General features: G+C 40.1%; 1 protein-coding gene and 1 long non-coding RNA gene across 4 annotated transcripts in view; both read right to left on the reverse strand.

Annotated features, from left to right (window-relative positions):
* Window positions 1–3,903: 3,903 nt before the first annotated feature.
* LOC138017596 (uncharacterized) lies at window positions 3,904–15,561 on the reverse strand. The gene is made up of 6 exons (XM_068864639.1): window positions 15,551–15,561; window positions 7,620–7,719; window positions 7,417–7,506; window positions 6,843–7,013; window positions 6,210–6,311; window positions 3,904–4,834 (listed from the first exon to the last, which is right to left on the reverse strand). The coding sequence occupies exons 1-6, from the start codon at window positions 15,559–15,561 to the stop codon at window positions 4,478–4,480; spliced, it is 831 nt and encodes a 276-aa protein (XP_068720740.1). The 3' UTR covers window positions 3,904–4,477.
* A 711-nt stretch (window positions 15,562–16,272) lies between these two features.
* LOC138016432 (uncharacterized) overlaps window positions 16,273–17,500 on the reverse strand; it is a 1,318-nt gene continuing 90 nt past the window's right edge. The window contains exons 1-3 of one of the 3 annotated variants that reach the window (XR_011125797.1): window positions 17,441–17,500; window positions 17,148–17,262; window positions 16,273–16,707 (exon numbers count right to left, since the gene is read on the reverse strand). The exon at window positions 17,441–17,500 is cut by the window's right edge and continues 90 nt beyond it. This is a non-coding gene — a long non-coding RNA (uncharacterized lncRNA). The other 2 variants (XR_011125795.1, XR_011125796.1) reach the window with 2 other exon arrangements.

Genomic DNA, 17,500 nt, shown 5'->3' on the forward strand with positions numbered 1-17,500 from the left:
CGAACCCCAAGGCCCTTCTCCTCTCCAAAAAACAAATACAGAAAAACCACGTTCATTTACCGAACAAAAATGTTACCATACTACGAGAATGAATGTAAACTCAACCTCGATCTTTAAGAGGCTCTGTCACACTAAGTTGGTCTCTCTCTGCGTGGAATACGCCAGAAAACGTCTTTCAATTTTACTTGACTGTGTTACTGCTACGAAACTATGAAATGTCTACAGTTGTTTAAGAAGGCACGAATAAAAAATCGATGGATGACCTTCCTAAAAATTAAGAACATAGCCGAAAATTTACTCTGATGTCTGAGTAAGATACATAATGTGGCCTGTAGCTTGACATATTCTTCCTTTTGTTTTTCGCCTCCAAAAAGGCGTCATTTTAAAGGACAACAGAAAGAACTGCAGGACTTAACGCCGCTTACAAACTTCAACAGAAGTCTTTTAAGGTGCTTTATGGAAGAAAAGTGAAACGATAGAAACATAGAACACAGGTATTTGCCTTTCGCTGGTACGACTTCAACATCAGCGATACCGTGATTTGATGTTCGAAAATTTGTTTCTAGAAGTCATATTCTCTCCGGCAAAACAATGGCCTGCTTTTCCAGATGCGTCCTTTGACTGATCGATCGATGAAAGCAAGAAGCGGAGGTCGTTTCGATAGTTTCAAAGAAGAGATAGAAGTATTATTGAAGAACCAGCCACTCAGAGAGATGGTAGTTGAAACAAAGACATGTCGAACAGTGGAGGTTTTACCACCTCGAAAGTCGTAAAAAACGAGCACTTCTCACGGGCTGCTTGATATGTCGGCCCTAAAAAAGCAAAACATATTAACAGCAGACTATCTTGTGTGACCAAGAAAGCTTTTATACCATGTTGAGTCGTCAAAAGATCAGAAAATTCCATAAATGGATTTCTTGGAGGCATTTTTGAGGTAAGCTGTCGGCTTATATCTTTCTCCTCAATTGCAAGAAACGCTTTAACCTTGACTAAAGATCATTGTTTTTGTTTTGGACGAAAACCGAAAACTTCAGAAAAATCTTTGACAGCTACTCTTCAAATTAAAATCAGTTTTAAGCATTTACTGTTAGCCACTTGGGGTTTGGTTTGCTTAAAAACACCAAAGAAACCAACGGTAATAACAACAATTTGGGGCAGAGCAAATTCGAATGAGTATCCAACGACACCAGCTACGTTTTGTTCCTGTAAAATAGAAAAGAAAAAGGTTGATTAGTGTATTAACTGATATCAAGGTCAATCAAGGTTGCTTTAATGTAAACAAATAGCTAATTGGCTTTGTTTCTAGAGGAATCCAACCCCACGCAAATCCAACCACTATCACACGTCGACTTCACTTCTCTTAGTAGCCGGTTGGCTAAAACTCTCGCGCCCGTATTTTTCCAGCATGGCAAGGAATGAGGGACATGAGGGGGCGGAGTCACTTCAGAGAAGTCTCGAGAGCTGTCAATTATTTTCTTTCTTTGGCGAGATGCTATTGGATGATCGTTGCTTTACAAATATGCACGCGGTCCAAAATGGAAAACAAAGATGGCGGCCCGTCGAGTCTATTGTTATCTACAACGGCAGCGAAGAGCTCTAAGTTTTATAAGGACTTATTTGGAAAATTTCCACTAATCCATGTAAATAAATAAATCGGTTTTTGTCTGTTTAGGCGAAATATCGGACATTCTTAGTGTATGAAAGTGTACTGTACTTCAAACGAACACAGACGTATTGAAAATTTGATTTTCTCCTGTTTCATTTTCCCGTGATCTCACTGTAAGGATTTACTGTCATTGGGGAGTTTAAGCAAAGACGACGGCTACGGCTACGGCAACGCCACAAAGCAAGAATATTATTGGTTAAAAAGGCAAATTACTCATGCTGCACGTGTAGCACGAATTTCCGTGCATTTCTCTGCCGTACTCCACAAAACAACAACGACAAATCACCATATTTTAGGTTTTGAAGACAACGTGAGAATATAACAATGAAACGGTCATTTTCTGCTTTGACTTTAAAACCGTTCGTACCCATCCAGTTACAGAATAGTTCGCCCGTATTGCACAAGTTGAACAAGACGCAATAATCGCGAAATACTTGGCAATGCGATAGCGCTAAGTTATATTTTGGACTGACGTTTTCGTTGCCGTAGCCAGTCGTCTTTGCTTAAACTCCCTATTCTCAGTCTTTTACCGAGGATTTCTATCCGTAAAAGTCTGGGAAAAAGAACATTGTTTTGGAAAAGTAATTCTAGTTGATACCTACAGAATTCGTTCCCGCACGGGCTTGCAAAGTTAGATTTTTGGAAGGCGATTCAGCTGGAAACGGCATTCCGTCATACTTTCCTTACCAAAGAAGAAGCTTAACTTCAAACCGTGGTGGATAAAGCTGGGGCCCAGTTCTCGGCCAAAAAAACGTAAACTTTTATTTCTTACCTTGGAATAGCACAGGTAACCCAGGCTCACTGTGTACGTCACGTAGGTATTAAAATATGGAGAACATACGACGCGAAGTTTAGGTCTGAAAATTTGCTAGAAAATGGTAATAAAAATCGATAAAACTTATCATGTGGTGAGCTGTTGTTGTCTTTAATACGTACACGAAGTTTCGGGGAAAATGGTCCCCGTTCACCTTCCTTCATAATATAGTGACAAGGTAGGAGACGGAAGCCAGCGTCGGGACTCCGATCGACCCAAAACAAGCACGATTTTTTCCGCGAAAATCAAATCCAGTCGCTAAATAAACACGCCAGGTTCGTGGAATAGGAATTTCTCTAAACCATGAATCCACTGAAGCATCTCCAGGTAGCAACGTAGAGCCACCAGACTCCGTAAAACTTGTAAGTTAACCTGCTAAAATGGCGGCCAGAAAGCGTGGTACTCACGAAGTGCCCAATTCAAAATGGCACTGAACTCTGGACGCCTGGTGACGAGTATAATAAGTTCTGGAGGGAGGGGAGTCCCAAATTCCTAAAAACAAAACTCACTGAGCAATTTTTTGGGACTCCCCTCCCTCGAGGGAGACTTATTATACTCGTCACCAGGCGTCCTGAGTTCAGTGCCATTTTGAATTGGGCACTTCGTGAGTACCACACTTTCTGGCCGCCATTTTAGCAGGTTAACTTACAAGTTTTACGGAGTCTGGTGGCTACGCGTTGCTACCTGGAGATGCTTTAGTGGATTCATGGTTTAGAGAAATTCCTATTCCACGAACCTGGCGTGTTTATTTAGCGACTGGATTTGATTTTCGCGGAAAAAATCGTGCTTGTTTTGGGTCGATCGGAGTCCCGACGCTGGCTTCCGTCTCCTACCTTGTCACTATATTATGATGGAAGGTGAACGGGGACCATTTTCCCCGAAACTTCGTGTACGTATTAAAGACAACAACAGCTCACCACATGGTAAGTTTTATCGATTTTTATTACCATTTTCTAGCATATTTTCAGACCTAAACTTCGCCTCATGTGTTCTCTATATTTTAATACCTACGTGACGCACACAGTGAGCCTGGGTTACCTGTGGGAATAGCCGCAAGGATTTGAAATTTCAAAAACAACTAGCTTCAGCATCCAGTTTACACATGTAAAGCTATCGAATGCTCAACTCTGTCTTCTCCCGAGTAACAACGGAAATGGATGCTTCGTTCGTGGGCCCAGTTATCGGCCAGCGAGCCCAGTTCTCGGCCTCGAAAGAGTGCGCTCGATTCCTCGGAATAAACAACGTTTTATCACCAATTTTTGTTGTTAAGTCACTAATAAGGTTTGTGTTTGATATTTCGACCACAAAGTATCCTTAACGAGCTTTGTTTCATGTTAGAAAAGGACCTCTTTGGCACACCTAGCAGAACGTATGCGCAATAACAATAGTAGGCACCGTCCTTAAGGGCCCACTGACGTATTTTTTGGGGTGCGTTGCTAAGGATGCAATGGTTAAGTAATTTGAGAGAATTTGGCATTATTTTGGTCAGTTTCCAACTTTTGTAAGCCAATGACCCTAAATATGACGTCATCATACCACGCCCATGGTCACGTGACCAATAAAAGAAAACTCTAAATTTGTCTCCGTGCTACGCAATTTGGGTATTTAATCGATGGTTTGATACTTTGTATTCGTTTTTGCATCCAGCCAAGCATGGTTTTCTTTTTATTTTGAAAAATGTTCTTTTTAAAGACATAAACGATACTGAAATACCCATAACTTTTTCAAAACAGAATGATTTAAAAAAATCAATGCTTAGCTATATTCTGTATTTGGGGATGAAACGTGCCATGTAAAAAAAAAATTAATTCGATTTAAAACGCCGGAAATTTAGCTTTTTCCTCAAACCGGAACTCAGTCCGTTTACGCATGCGCAGTTGATCTGAGAACGAGCGCGAGGAAGGGCGAGGAAAACCCTTCGATGGAAGCAACAGTTTGTGCGGTGACTTTTGCTTGTGAGTGGGTTTTTTTGTCGGCTCATGATATGATGACGTCAATTACCGGAAGTAACATTTCACTTCCCTAGCAACGCGCGAAAAATCCATCTGTGGGCCCTTAAGCGTGATTTTTGTAAGTGTCGCTACGTACTGCGCACGCGTGTCCCTCATTCTTTGCCATGGGTTGCCATATATGACGCATATTCTCATCTGAATACGGTTTAACTTACGCTTTAAGACTTCTTTCTTTTCCAGTTCGGCCGAAAGGGAGCTTCTTTCCTTGACAAGATAAATGGGATTCTTGGCACACATAGTCGCCATCTCATCGCTCAGAATAGAGCGATCGTTGAGAATTCCATCGATCGTGTACTGAAACGTTTTCTGTGTGGGCTCCATGGTCTTTTTCTGTAGAGAAAAACAATTATGTTAAACCCCATAGTCACACAACCCGAAACAGATTAGGTAACGCACAAGCGTGACTCATCGTTTTACATCACACTTCTCTCTATCTAAGACATGAGCAAGACAAGGGCTCTGGGATCGAGCAGAGGTACGACGTGGAAGTGACACGTGACAAAAATGTGCTAAAATAACGATGTAAATTTGTTCCCTATTGGAAAATTTCCAAATCTGAAAACTATCTAACTAGGTAAACATGTTAGGTTTTTGCTTGCTCTCGTCCGAGAGAAATATTAACAAATTTTACAATGTGGATCCACGTTCAAAGGAGATGAGCACTTTGACCGATCGACGAAAATCTCGATCAAGGTGTTAGAAATTCTAGTGAGATGTGTAAAGCGCAACTTTGTTTATTGTGATTAACGTAGGCAACTTGGGACTGCGTAGTGTTGATTGACATTGTGAGAAACCTGAATAAGGGAGCACTTAATGCCCATATGAAACCAAAATTAGAAATGTAGAAAAAGAAAAAAAACAATATACGAGGTTAGATTTTATTTTGAAGTACTGTAATGTATCACGCTATTTTTCAATGAAGTTTTATTAAACACAGTGTTTCGCAGGTGAGCTCATGCCTTCTGCCTAAAACTTGTGCAGTGAAAACTAATTTATTGATAATAGTGAGGTTTCAGAACCCAGCAAATGCCCTTCCAGTCTACAATCTTGGACAAAACTCTTGGGAAAAATTCTAGCTTAAGCATCATTTGACATGCACTTACAAATTATATTGGTCCTTACCCCCCCTCCCCCCAAACCAATGTTGACAATGTGATGCAAATTATACTGTGCAAGCCTTTGCCCGTTTTTTAACCAACATTGGAATGGGGGGAGGGGGGGAAAGTGGGAAGAATTTAATCTTTATCACACAGACAAATTAGAGCGTCACATTTTCCCAAAGAGTTTTGTCCAAGATTGTAGCTAATCTAGTTACGCCAGTACCACATGCTGAAAGAGATACCCCTCAATATGTCGTTCACCAAGTATCTATGCCAAATCTGCCAAAAGAAAAGCTGTTACGCTGATATAGATACGTAATTAAGTGAGATGAATAGAATCTGAACCTCCAGCATTTTCCTCTACTCTTGCTACGTTATCTTTATCCTCCAGCTTCTGGGGATAATTTCATCTTTTCTGTAACGCAAATATTAAGCATGCACGTAGATGATAATTAAGTCTTCATACTACCTCAGTGCCCTGATTAGCCGTGCTATTTGAAGGTATTCTCTCAGTGTACTTGAAATTTGTTTGTTGGAATTGTATCAAAGTTTGTTGTTGTCGTTGTTGTTTAGGATGTTTGCAGCACTTAACTTGAAAATGAAGTCATTCTACTTACGTTATCAAGAAGTTCCATGAGATTCTGAGGATTCGGCATCTCGCTCGTGGAATTTCTCAGAAAACAGACCTTCTGGTTGGACAAGCGATACATGGCCAAGTTCTGTGTGAATGCAAAATGAGACAACGTATTGAAAACCGATAGATAAAGAACAATATCTTTGCGCTTTCTTAAGGGCTCCACAATTGTTCCATCACATTCACGTTGTACAAGAGGGTGTTTTGAAATAGAGAAGCACTGAACGTAAGATTAACTGTTGTTTGCTCACGTTGTCAAAACCTTACATTACGTTTTTCCTGTTGTTGTTGTTGTTTCGCAAAGTACGTTAGCGAAGTGTACTGAAGTGATTGCCGCAAGGACAACACGGTTTCCTTATTTTCAAGCAATAAATGATTACTGTTTTGTGCGTTGCAGAAATTTTGGTCGGGGTCATTTCGGGAGCTATGGGTTCTCGATTTTTAAATTCATACATTTTTCCTTCCGCTTTCCTCAGCAATACGATCAATGCATTTAGGCTTATGCCCGCGATCATAAGAGGTTTGACATTTCAGCCTCATTATTTTTGGTGGGAGGGAAGGTAAAGATGCATCACGAGACTAGCTCAGATCCACCCGCTAGGTCCTAGATCCTCACCCGCTTGAAATCGTAAATACTTTTGACGTCCCCTGGAGCATTTGGATCTGTATCGCCATCACTTGGAATGTCAAAAGTCTCCGTTTCCTTCTCAGTATCGACCTCAATTGTTTCCTCGATCTGTTTCTTTCCATCGTCCACTTTAAGAGTGTATTTTTCCACAGCTGGCTCCTGCAGAGAGACAAACAAGATAACCAAGAGTCGTCACCTAAAAATACTTTGGAAACTTTTCTGTTCTGGTTCTGTTCTAGGTTCCTTAAAATCCCGGGGGAAAAAACCATGGAATGCTTAAGCCAACCATTATAGACGCTGGCATCTAGGCGAGTTAATTAAAACGCGAACAATCTTCCGGACGCTAGAATAAATGTGTCGAAAGAAAATTTGCCCTGAGCGGGGTTTGAACCCACGTCCCCCCGTTACTAGTCGAGTGTGATAACCACTACAAGATAGAGAGTAAGGAGAGAAACCCTAACGATGCACACACACACACACACACACATACAATACAATGGAACTGCGTTCTTTTACACTGGTCTAGTCATTGGGTCGGTGTAGGAAATATTATACAACTTACCTTCTTCTGTTCCTCTACACATTTACAAACTGTAGCGCCAGAAGCGGTGACAACAAAGAAAGCGAAGCACAAAAGAAACCCTTTGAACTCCTGTTGAAAGGAAAAAGAAATGAGAAAAATCGACGGATCTCTCTTTCTGGAAGAAGAATTTGATCGATGTCAAAAGTTTCGTGTTTAAGAAAGAAAATTTGACGCATACTTACCATGTTGGTTTGTTTCTGTTGAAAAGGCGCGTCGGTGGATGGCTTTTTTCTTTCTTCTTCTGTCAGAGAGTTTACAGCTATTCCACTCGGAAGATGAATTCTGTTAACGATTCAACGAATTTATATACCATTTGTTGGACGTGCGATATTTCCTGGTTGTTAACTTGATCCTCGTGAATTACCCGTTTCAGCTCACGCTCTGAAGCTTGCGGAAATCATTGTAAATGGTTTCAGCGCTGTGGCTTAAATATGTTTTTAATCAGTTTGGCTACAATTCAAATAATAAAAATAATAATAAAACTAAATTGTTAATTATACTCATAATATTAATGATTATTATTATCAGTATAAAAATTTATTTACGTATATTCCTGAAAAGTCCTCAAGCGCTTCACATTTTCGCCAATTATTAAATTTTACAAGTCCCTAAAACGGTAAGAATAATGCTAAATTAAATTAATCTAAGAAAGCTAAAAATATGCGTATCGCGAACCACTAGAAGAGTAAAAGAAGCCTCCTTGAGTATTTAGCGCTTTTTTTAAATTGTTCATAGACTCGCAAAAATCTCAGCTCCAGTGGGAGGCCATCCTAAAACTCCTATAGCCCTATTATCGTATCTGACTGTAATGTGGCTGAATAGAACAAATCCCTGAGACTCCTTGCTATGTCTTTCTGTGCAAAATATGGCTGTTTTTAATAACCATGTATGAATCTTTTTCCGAAGCATTGCCCGTTTCTCATTATTCACCAATCACCTCAGAATGTACGTTTGAGAGAAATCCGGCAGAAATAAAGAGGTGTTTTGTACTGAGGATTGCTCAGGGATACTTGTCAATGAAAAATTATCCGAGAGCTCAGAAAAAAAGTTGCAAGGTCTATGACTGTTCGATTTCTAGTTCGACGCTGTACAACTAAGCTATAAGACACTCGCGAAGCAAGGCGATTAAACCAGATTCGATGACAAATGTAGTGGAGACTTCCTTAAGCGAAAGTAGTGATGCACATGTGCAACACAAATCTATTTCAATGTTTCCTGGCTCGTCTTTTAAGATTTGTTTAAATGTTTTTTTTTTTTCAAAATTTGCCATTTTTCCAATTCGTGCTTCCTTAATTAAGCAAGGATGAAAATACGGGGAAAATACCCGTGCAAAACGTTAACTCACCAGCGCCAGTATTTTTATTAAATATTTTTAATGTATTCGAAAAAGACTGTCAAGTCTTGACCTGGTTTTAGCCCTACCAGAAGTCATTTAGTTCACAATCGAATATTTCATACCAACGCCCAAGTGCAGTTGCATATATTGTAACTGAAAGAGAAGGAATGTGCTTGCACACTAAATACATTTGATTGTTCCATATAGACAAACCAAGGCTCATTGAAAATGGAAAGTTGTTTTGCGTCTGCATCAAAAAAAAAGATACGCATTGCGTACGTGTGGGAGTGCAGTAACTTGGCACAGTGCTTTATTCCAGAACTGTCAACTGAGCTGCGTTTTTTTTTTCAGAACGTAATAACCCTAAACCCAGAAAGATTGAAGGAAATAAATGGGAATCGAGAAACAATGGCTTTGAGGCTGACATGAAGGTGCCTTTGACTTCTTTTTCACAGCAAGTTTAGGTGTGTAGTTTGAGCGTCGGACAGTTCCACGACAAAAGTTCATAACCCCAAAATATTTTTTTCGCTAAAATGAATCTTTGCACTTGTTCGAAACGCATTCCGTTTTTTTTTCCTTTTTCTAAGAAATCCTGCCATTTCATAGGCTTCGAAAGTTGCGACAATCCAAGCATCTTTTGTTCACGACCGAGTCAGAAGGGGAGTGGGTCTATTCCTGATTTGACGTCACAAACTGATTTACATTGCATTAACTCTTTGTAAAAATGCATGCAAAGTAGATTGTGATGACAAATCAGGAATAGACCCACTCCCCTTCTGACTTGGTCGTGAACAAAAGATGCTTGGATTTTCGCAACTTTCGAAGCCTATAAAATGGCAGGATTTGTTAGAAAAAGGAAAAAATGGCCGTGATTTGCGCTAGTGCAGTAGAACTTCCGTTTGGGCGCCAAAATGAAGTCGCAAAGGACCTGGCGACGAATTAGTCTATTTATATAAAAAAACGTAACGTATTTAAATATTTGCCTTGCATGCAATCAACCGATCGACACACCCACAATGTAAAGAGCCGTGTTATGAAGTATGGATTGCCCAACAGAATTTTTGACTGATTCGCGCTTACGTAGCGAAGCGTTGGATTTGAAGGCTGTTGCCGATGACATTTCCCGTTGGCAACGAGTACAGAAATAAAACGCCGGGTTATCTATACATCGACTGTAGCCTTCAAATTTAAGTAACGCTTCGCTACGTAAGCGCGAATCAGGCCGCAATGCGTTTCGAACAGGTGCAAAGATTCATTTTAGCGAAAAAAATATTTTGGGGTTATGGGTGCTTTAATCCCTGTCCAGCGGGGTTAGTATCTGGATGGGCGACCTCAAAATACACGACTTGCTGTCGAAAACATAGGAACAAAAATTATATTTTAATGCTCAAAAATGCGAACTAAGCATGGTACGGATTTTGTTAGTGTGCTTTATGAATAAAACAATGCGTTGTTTTGTCAGTTGTGCAGTGGTCTACTTGACCTTCATAAATATTTTTACATGAATTTTGTCTGATCACGATCTTCTTTGATCCAACGCTGTGCAAGACTTATCGTCCACTGTTTTTGCAAAGGTTTAAACCCTCAACTTCACTGTATCAACTAGTTTACATAAATGGTAAAAATGCTGTCGAGGGAAAGGGAGATGTTCGTGCGTGCGGTAATTTAACGACGGTTCGTGCGTGGAATTGAAGGGATATTTTAATAGGTTTTCATCGGGGACGGTACCAAACTTGGACCCCCACTGGACTTCCCTCAGGACTCCACGCGAAAGCACAAAGAAAACAATAGATGGTTTTCACAGTGACGTCATCAAAAAATTCTAAAATTAAAATCGCAAGGTATTCTGAATTTTATCTAAACGAGGTTGAAGACGACCTAGAAATAAATCTCTCTTGAAGTTTCCGGCAGTTCCGTGACGTCTTTAGTTTCGAAAATAGAGCATTTTGATTTTCTGAATTATCACCTTGCATGAAACCACGGTTCAAAGCTATTTGGTTGAAAAAAGTCCATCCCTTTGAATCTCAGCAGTATGTTTGAGCGTTTCAAGTACATTAGGAGATGTGTTCATACATGTGTATTTTATCTCATGAGCGAAAAGTGAACTCGAGATGTTTTCGTTGATTGCCGGCCGCAATATTGATGGACCACGTTCATGGCGTCTCCATAAAGTTAGGTGAAACCCTTAGACAAATAACTCAGAAACGATGTACCGCAAACGTGAGAATGGAGAGGTGGTCAGAAGATATGTTCCCTACAAACGTGATTCCAAGTTCTTGGCCTTTTCATGATGGAACGATTTCGAATTATTTTTTGTTGCGTAACGGTGAAACTACCTATAATTTGAGGATACGAGAAGCGAAATGAAAAACAGAGCACTTCTGTGTAACAAGATCACATCGCTCATCTTAATTCCTCCATCGGCGCATAACCACAATTCCTTGCGCCTGTGATCACAATCCCTTACGTTTTGAAGAAAACTGAGACGTGTTCTCCCGATCTGAAATCGCTTTAGGCTCACTCACTGCGGCAGCAATTAATAGATCACCTTTATTTTTCTTTTACACAAAAATAGCACCTACTTTTACAGCAATTACCAGCCACACGCACCCTCATTTTTGGAAACTGAACTGGGTGGACGTCAATCAAATGTTTCCATGATGCATTCGACTGCTGCCAAGTGAACAGGCGGGCGCGTGTGACTGATAACTGCTGTAAAGTTACGACTCATCTGTTTGGTTAACAATTTCAATCGATTTGCTCGAAAACGAAATTTGATCCGGTTTATGTTTTTCCTGTAACAGAGTGGGGGTTCTCTTTAGCGACATAGCTTACAAAAGATAAGCCGTTTTGGCTTCTTCGCAGAAGGTCTTGGTAATTATTTTTTCACCTTCTTGGGCTTTTACGTGTCCCGTATGTGTGCTTTTAGAGGCAAGGTGATGTAGTGGCCAGCGCGTTATATTCCCGCCTCCGTGACCGCTGGTTCGCGGCCGTGCTCTATCACGAAGTTGTTCATGGTTGTTCCTTGGAAAAGAAACTTTGCGCGATTGTGCCTTTCCACCCAGGTGTAGAAATGGGTAACAATGACATAACGCTGGGGTATCCTAACAATGAGGGAGCGGCAATACCAATACTCTCAGTCGCTCAATGGCATGGAAACCGGGTTGACCTATGTCCGTATGAGCCATAGCGGCTCGTGCACGACTTTGTCTTTTGCCTGGCCTTGTATGTGTCTGCGGGGAGTATTTCCACGTTAGAAAAAAGTAACATTTAACTTGAAGTTTCCAGATTGGAGTACGACCACCACTTATAAGACACCTTATATGCGCACTTACGGTGATTCCCTAGTATTGCACTGCGAATCCTGTTCTGCGCATAACACTGCGTAGGGCACGTTCGTATTCAAGCATGGCTAAGAGGCTTTCTGGTCAAATTTCACGGCTCAGTTATGTTTTCTTTGTCTCACAAGTCTCAACGGATATTCTTATACAAAACAATGTTTAAATTTAACCATAGAGACTCGTAGCCATGTGTGAATATTGATATATCGAACGTGGGGGCAAAAACATTTCAAAATGGCGAACTTTCGTGCGGGAAAGCTCGCTAGAAAGAAGAATGGCCGTTTCCAGAGTACAGCAGTAAAGGACAAAACGGGAAACTTTTTAGACTCTCACAAAAAAAAAGTCGAGTGATAGCCTTGATGATGCTAAAGTGTCATTTCAGTTCGAGAGTGAAAGTGAGCCCGCGCTATGACCCGCTATGGGGGAGACGTGTTGTTGAGGGGTCGAGCTTGGTTTGATTTCTGCTTCCTCCTAAACGAGGTGGGTGACGTATCTTTTTTTTTTTTGGCATAATTTTATTCTCTTACTCCTCCTCTTTGTGCTGTAAAAACATTTTTCAAAAATTTACGTCAGTAAAAAATGTTACAGGGAAAAAAGTATTCGTAGCCATCACTAGTGGACACAAAATGGTCTCCTCGAGATCACGCACCCGAGGAATATCTGTAGTCAGTGCCTTTTCAAGACGTGTGCTTGTGCCATAAAACAAACATTAAATTATTCCTTTTGAACAATACAATACACCTGTTTTGTTATTTCAGGAATTACGTCAAAGCTGTGCTTCCTGTTCCTGAAAAATGTAGCGTGAACCGATGGAACAAACTTGTCCTTGATAGATGAAGTCGCAACGATTAAATGAGTAACTTGAGCTAGTTATATTTCGCAAACGAGCTTGGTGACCTATTTTTTTAATTGAACATTTCGAGTCACCATAATGTAGGGAACAATCGAGAAAAATTTAAAGAAAATCTTACGACAACTTCTATTACTAAGGAATCACCTTAGGTTTCAGGGCATGCGCAAAATAAAAAAGTCGAATTCGTAGTCGCACTAGAACCTGGAGATTGCGATTTCATCGGTCAGCAATACGAAAACAAGGTTTGTAAAGATTCTCTGAAGGAAAGTCATCACTTAGCTTGATTATACCTTGAAGTACCTACACATTGTTTGTGAAGAGTAGGGGGTGGGGGTCTGTCCTCCTTTCTCATTGATCCGTGGGTTGGGTGGGTGGGTAAGATCAAATATGGACTAATTGCGGCTGCCAGAGGCGCCTTTACAAGCTGACGTCAAATCCCACCCTAGAGAAAGAATTGTAAATCGCCACGAGACTTTGTGATACGTGCGGTATATAAATTCGAAACCATTCACCAATCATTCATTAAAGCACAACTTATCACAAAGATTTTTTTGCCATTGGTTTCGCAGCCTGGTCGTTTTTTAATTGAACTTGGAGTCGGCGCCGATGTCCCTTAACTGTTACAAAAGTGTACAAATACTCTCATTAAAATTCCTTGGGACTTTATTTACCTTTTTCAGTAAAATACTACTCACTAAAAGCTATTCAACTAAGAGATTATAAAATTCAGAAAAGACATTAAAAACGCGCAAAGTTGGGCCGCCTCAAGGTGGAGGGGTTATGACTACCTCATCAAGGAGTATCCCATCAACGACGATTATTGTGAGATCAGAGCAGATGATTATGATTTCGCAATCGGTTCTTATGGCGACACAATCATGCCTTTTTCTCCCTATGAAATAAACAACAATCAATCTGTAAGTATGTGGAGCCATGGAAGCAGGAATACAGAGGATCCATACAGTCTTGTCACTAACCGCCGAGTAAAGAGAATCGCTTGCGGTGAAAACTTAACAAGTGCTGATGATACTAACGGCCTGCTAAATAAATTATGCGATCCGAGAGACACATTTCGTTAAACAAATAAAAAATCAACGTTTTTGGATACTCAAATCTAGGTCAAGGTTTGGTAAACTATCATTGGATGGCCTCTTCTATGCCATTGAATGCTTGAGAGAAGATAAAGTCGACCAAGACGTTTAAGTCGTCTCAAGAGCTGGGAAGGCGCATTTGACAGCTGACAAAAAAAAAAGTTAAGCAAAGCAACTTAAACGTGTCAAGCATAGAAATGAAGAGCAGCGGGAGCTCATCAAACAGAGCCTCTATCTCCCATAATTGGCCCAGGAGTCAATCCTTTCCTGAGTAGATTTATTTATAAAACGCGCCCTTGGGAGATTCAACACGCCCGCTGTTGTAAACGTCAATCTCCCTTTGGAGATTCATCACGTCCTTATCTCGAAACGTTGTTACCAGATTCCCACAAAACAAGTTGATACTGAGTTATATGGCCTTGACCGATTTCTGATTTGCTTTCGCAGCGTAGCGTGACAAGATCGAGCGCTACACGGTGTAACTCTTGTTTTTATCACCGCTGCGATCGTTGCGACTGTTGCAGAAGTAGAAAGAGGTTCTACTTTTCGTGAAACTTGTCTCGCAACAGAAGTTCAAACAAGTTTCATGAAACCGACCATGTTACACTGTGCAACGCCTGCAGGTGCCGTTGCACATAAGTTTGAGCTGAAAGTTTCAACATGAAATTGGAGATAAATGATTTCTGAAACCTTACGTTTTCTATTTGTTCGCTTTTGCACATCCACAGTTACACTCTCTGGCTCCATGTAAAATATCCGCTGCTTAGCACACATGATGGCCATCTCATCGCTCAGAAATGAACGATCATGAACTTCTCTAACAATAGAGTACTCAGCCTCTTTCGGCTGCGTTGGACCCCGGTGGGGTTCCTGTGAAAAAAAGAAAAAAAACCAAAAAAGCAAAGTAACGCACCATTACACCAACCCAGTATAAACGACACCGCGGCAAAATGAGTGCGCAGGCTTGAGCCACGCGCGAATCGTTTCCACGCGCGAGGGACTGGTACCAATTGAATTTACCATAGAAACAACAGCGCGGCAAAATGGCGGCAATTTAAATTCTCTGTGTTTGTTTTCATTTTGCGATGATAAGGACAACACTGCTTTGATAAGGTTTAAATTTTGAAGAGAGCTTCCTGAAAGACTAATCTACCGTGTGTCTTTTCAAACCAAAAAACTATGGTTCAAACCAGGAGAATTTTTACCTTGCATTCGAGCGCTAGAGCAAAAGGACGAAGTTCGTAATGTTATTAGTCGCGATGGTCTCTGCGTTGGTAAACTTCTGGGGGGAAAACTGTGCACTGAGAAGGAAAACGCGGGGTAAACATCTTTGCAAGGGCACAGTGATAATTTCTACTGCGAAGATGGCTTCTGTTGCTCCTGTTGAACGAGGAAATTGTCTGCTTGCTTCATTGGAATCATTTGAAAGTGAGAAATAAGTTCTTTTCACGCCCGCATCCCACTAATTTGGCAACTTTGATAAGTCACTTACCTGCCCTCCATTCTCATATTTTACAACACTAGTTACTTTTCCAAGAGCAAGGCAATAAAATAAAGAAAAGAAGTCTTAATTTTAAGAGAGGATCGCAAAAAAGTTTTGAAACTAAGTATAAATTTGACTCCAATGCTACTTGATGTTTCCCTTTTACTTGGAGTTTGGTAGTGGTCCATCGTTGAAAATATTTTTCCAGTATTTTTCCTGCAGCTGGCTGGTAACTATAATTTTTTTCTCCAGCTTTGTCGATCACCTTGTAGAGCCTTGCTGGGATGAGGGTGGGGAGACATGAGAATCATGATAATGAAATAAGAAACCATTCACCTGCATGTGTTTGGAAAATACTGATTTCATTTTTGCATGCATTGCACCAGCAAAAATCCAGCCTAGATTTTGCACTGTGTATAAAGATACTGAGAGAGGAATGTAATCATACATCCAGCAAGACTAGAGGGCATTCTGCTTCATACTCTAACATTTTATTATGCACAACTGATCCAGTTTCACTACCCAATGATAGACCCACAATGGCTCTATCTGGACCCACAATGACTCTATCAACAACAACAACAACAACCACAACAACTACTATGGTATGTGTTACCACAAAACACAATATACAGTAACTCAAATATCTCTATAATTTTATTGTTGTAAGTACCGTATATTCATTATTAAGACTATTACAAGTAGGAGCATTCTCAGAAGTTAATATCCAAACTGATGTTTAGCAAGAGAAAGACTAGAATAACATACAGCTGTATTAATGAAAGTAAGACAGTTTACTTGGATTAAAAAACCAAATTATATTTGCTTGTTCAAACATTGACTTAAAAGGTGTGGAAAGTAAATAATTATCGTCCCTTTTCTAGACAATTTTGAAGAGCTGTGTGGAAACCATCTTGTTTTAATCACTGACATGCTCACATCTGTGATGTTTAATTTGCAGTAATACTGTTGTCATCATGCAGGATTTCATGCAGGAAAAAATGAGAGATGAATAACAACCCTGGCTTTTTTCATCACAAAACCAATAAAATATTCAACGCTGAAATCCTCATCACAATCTCTGAAAACAATCTGGAATGTTGCTTGCCATGCATGGTTTGACCAGATCAGCACACACAAACCAGGAAGAGTTTTAGACTTAAGCACTGGAATAAGAATAAATGACATGTTTAAGAAACAACAGGAAACTGATCAAAGTAAAACAATAATATTTAATATTATCACTTGGTCATTTTCATGCACAGATGTCACTTAAGATACTTGAAAAAAACATGGAAATCTGTGCCCTATTTGTAAAGATCCCTTTATAAAAAAACTAAACAACTTAACTGACTCCCTTAATAAGAGGTTTTGTCTAACAATGCAGATAAAAACAGTTGCTCACTTCTTGACAGTAATGACAGTCAAAATGACAGCCAGCCAGATATCAACACTTTCCACAAGATTTCTTCAGGTCAGATGACTGGAACAATGAAATCAACAGAAATCTAGAGATCAATTAAATTGAATCATACCACAACCTGGTGTGTCCTGCAAAGCAACACACAGCTGGAAAAGAAAGAGCATCACCATCTACCATACAAACCATTGCTCTTGCTGTGGAGAACCAGGTCACAGAAAAATCCATGGCTCTCGTATCACATGTCAGAGGTTAAAACTTCTGTTTTGTCAAAACCCTCCGCGTTTTTAGAGGAATTGCCCTTAGGCGAAAAACAGTAAACGAAAAATGGTATCAGTTTAAAGGTAAGAACTTTTAGGTCTTCAACGGTATGATCGGAACACGAGCAAACAGACTGTCGAGCAAACATGGTTTGGCAAAGATAACTTCCATGGAAACGACATAAACAAATAAATATTTCATGCCTAAAATAAGCTTACCTCTTTTGACTTTCTCGTTGGAAACAACTCGGAACTACTGCTTAGTTTTTCTGTCGAGTC

This window comes from Montipora capricornis, chromosome 9 (assembly GCF_036669925.1).
Source record: "Montipora capricornis isolate CH-2021 chromosome 9, ASM3666992v2, whole genome shotgun sequence".
NCBI lineage: Eukaryota > Metazoa > Cnidaria > Anthozoa > Scleractinia > Acroporidae > Montipora > Montipora capricornis.

Bases quoted from the DNA above. Each gene is read 5' to 3' on its own strand.
- LOC138017596 (XM_068864639.1), bottom strand. The intron at 7,507-7,619 runs GTAAGTATGCGT...TCCTTTCAACAG, and splicing joins AACAGAAACAAACCAACATG to GAGTTCAAAGGGTTTCTTTT. The intron at 4,835-6,209 runs GTAAGTAGAATG...TAACATAATTGT, and splicing joins TCATGGAACTTCTTGATAAC to TTTTCTCTACAGAAAAAGAC.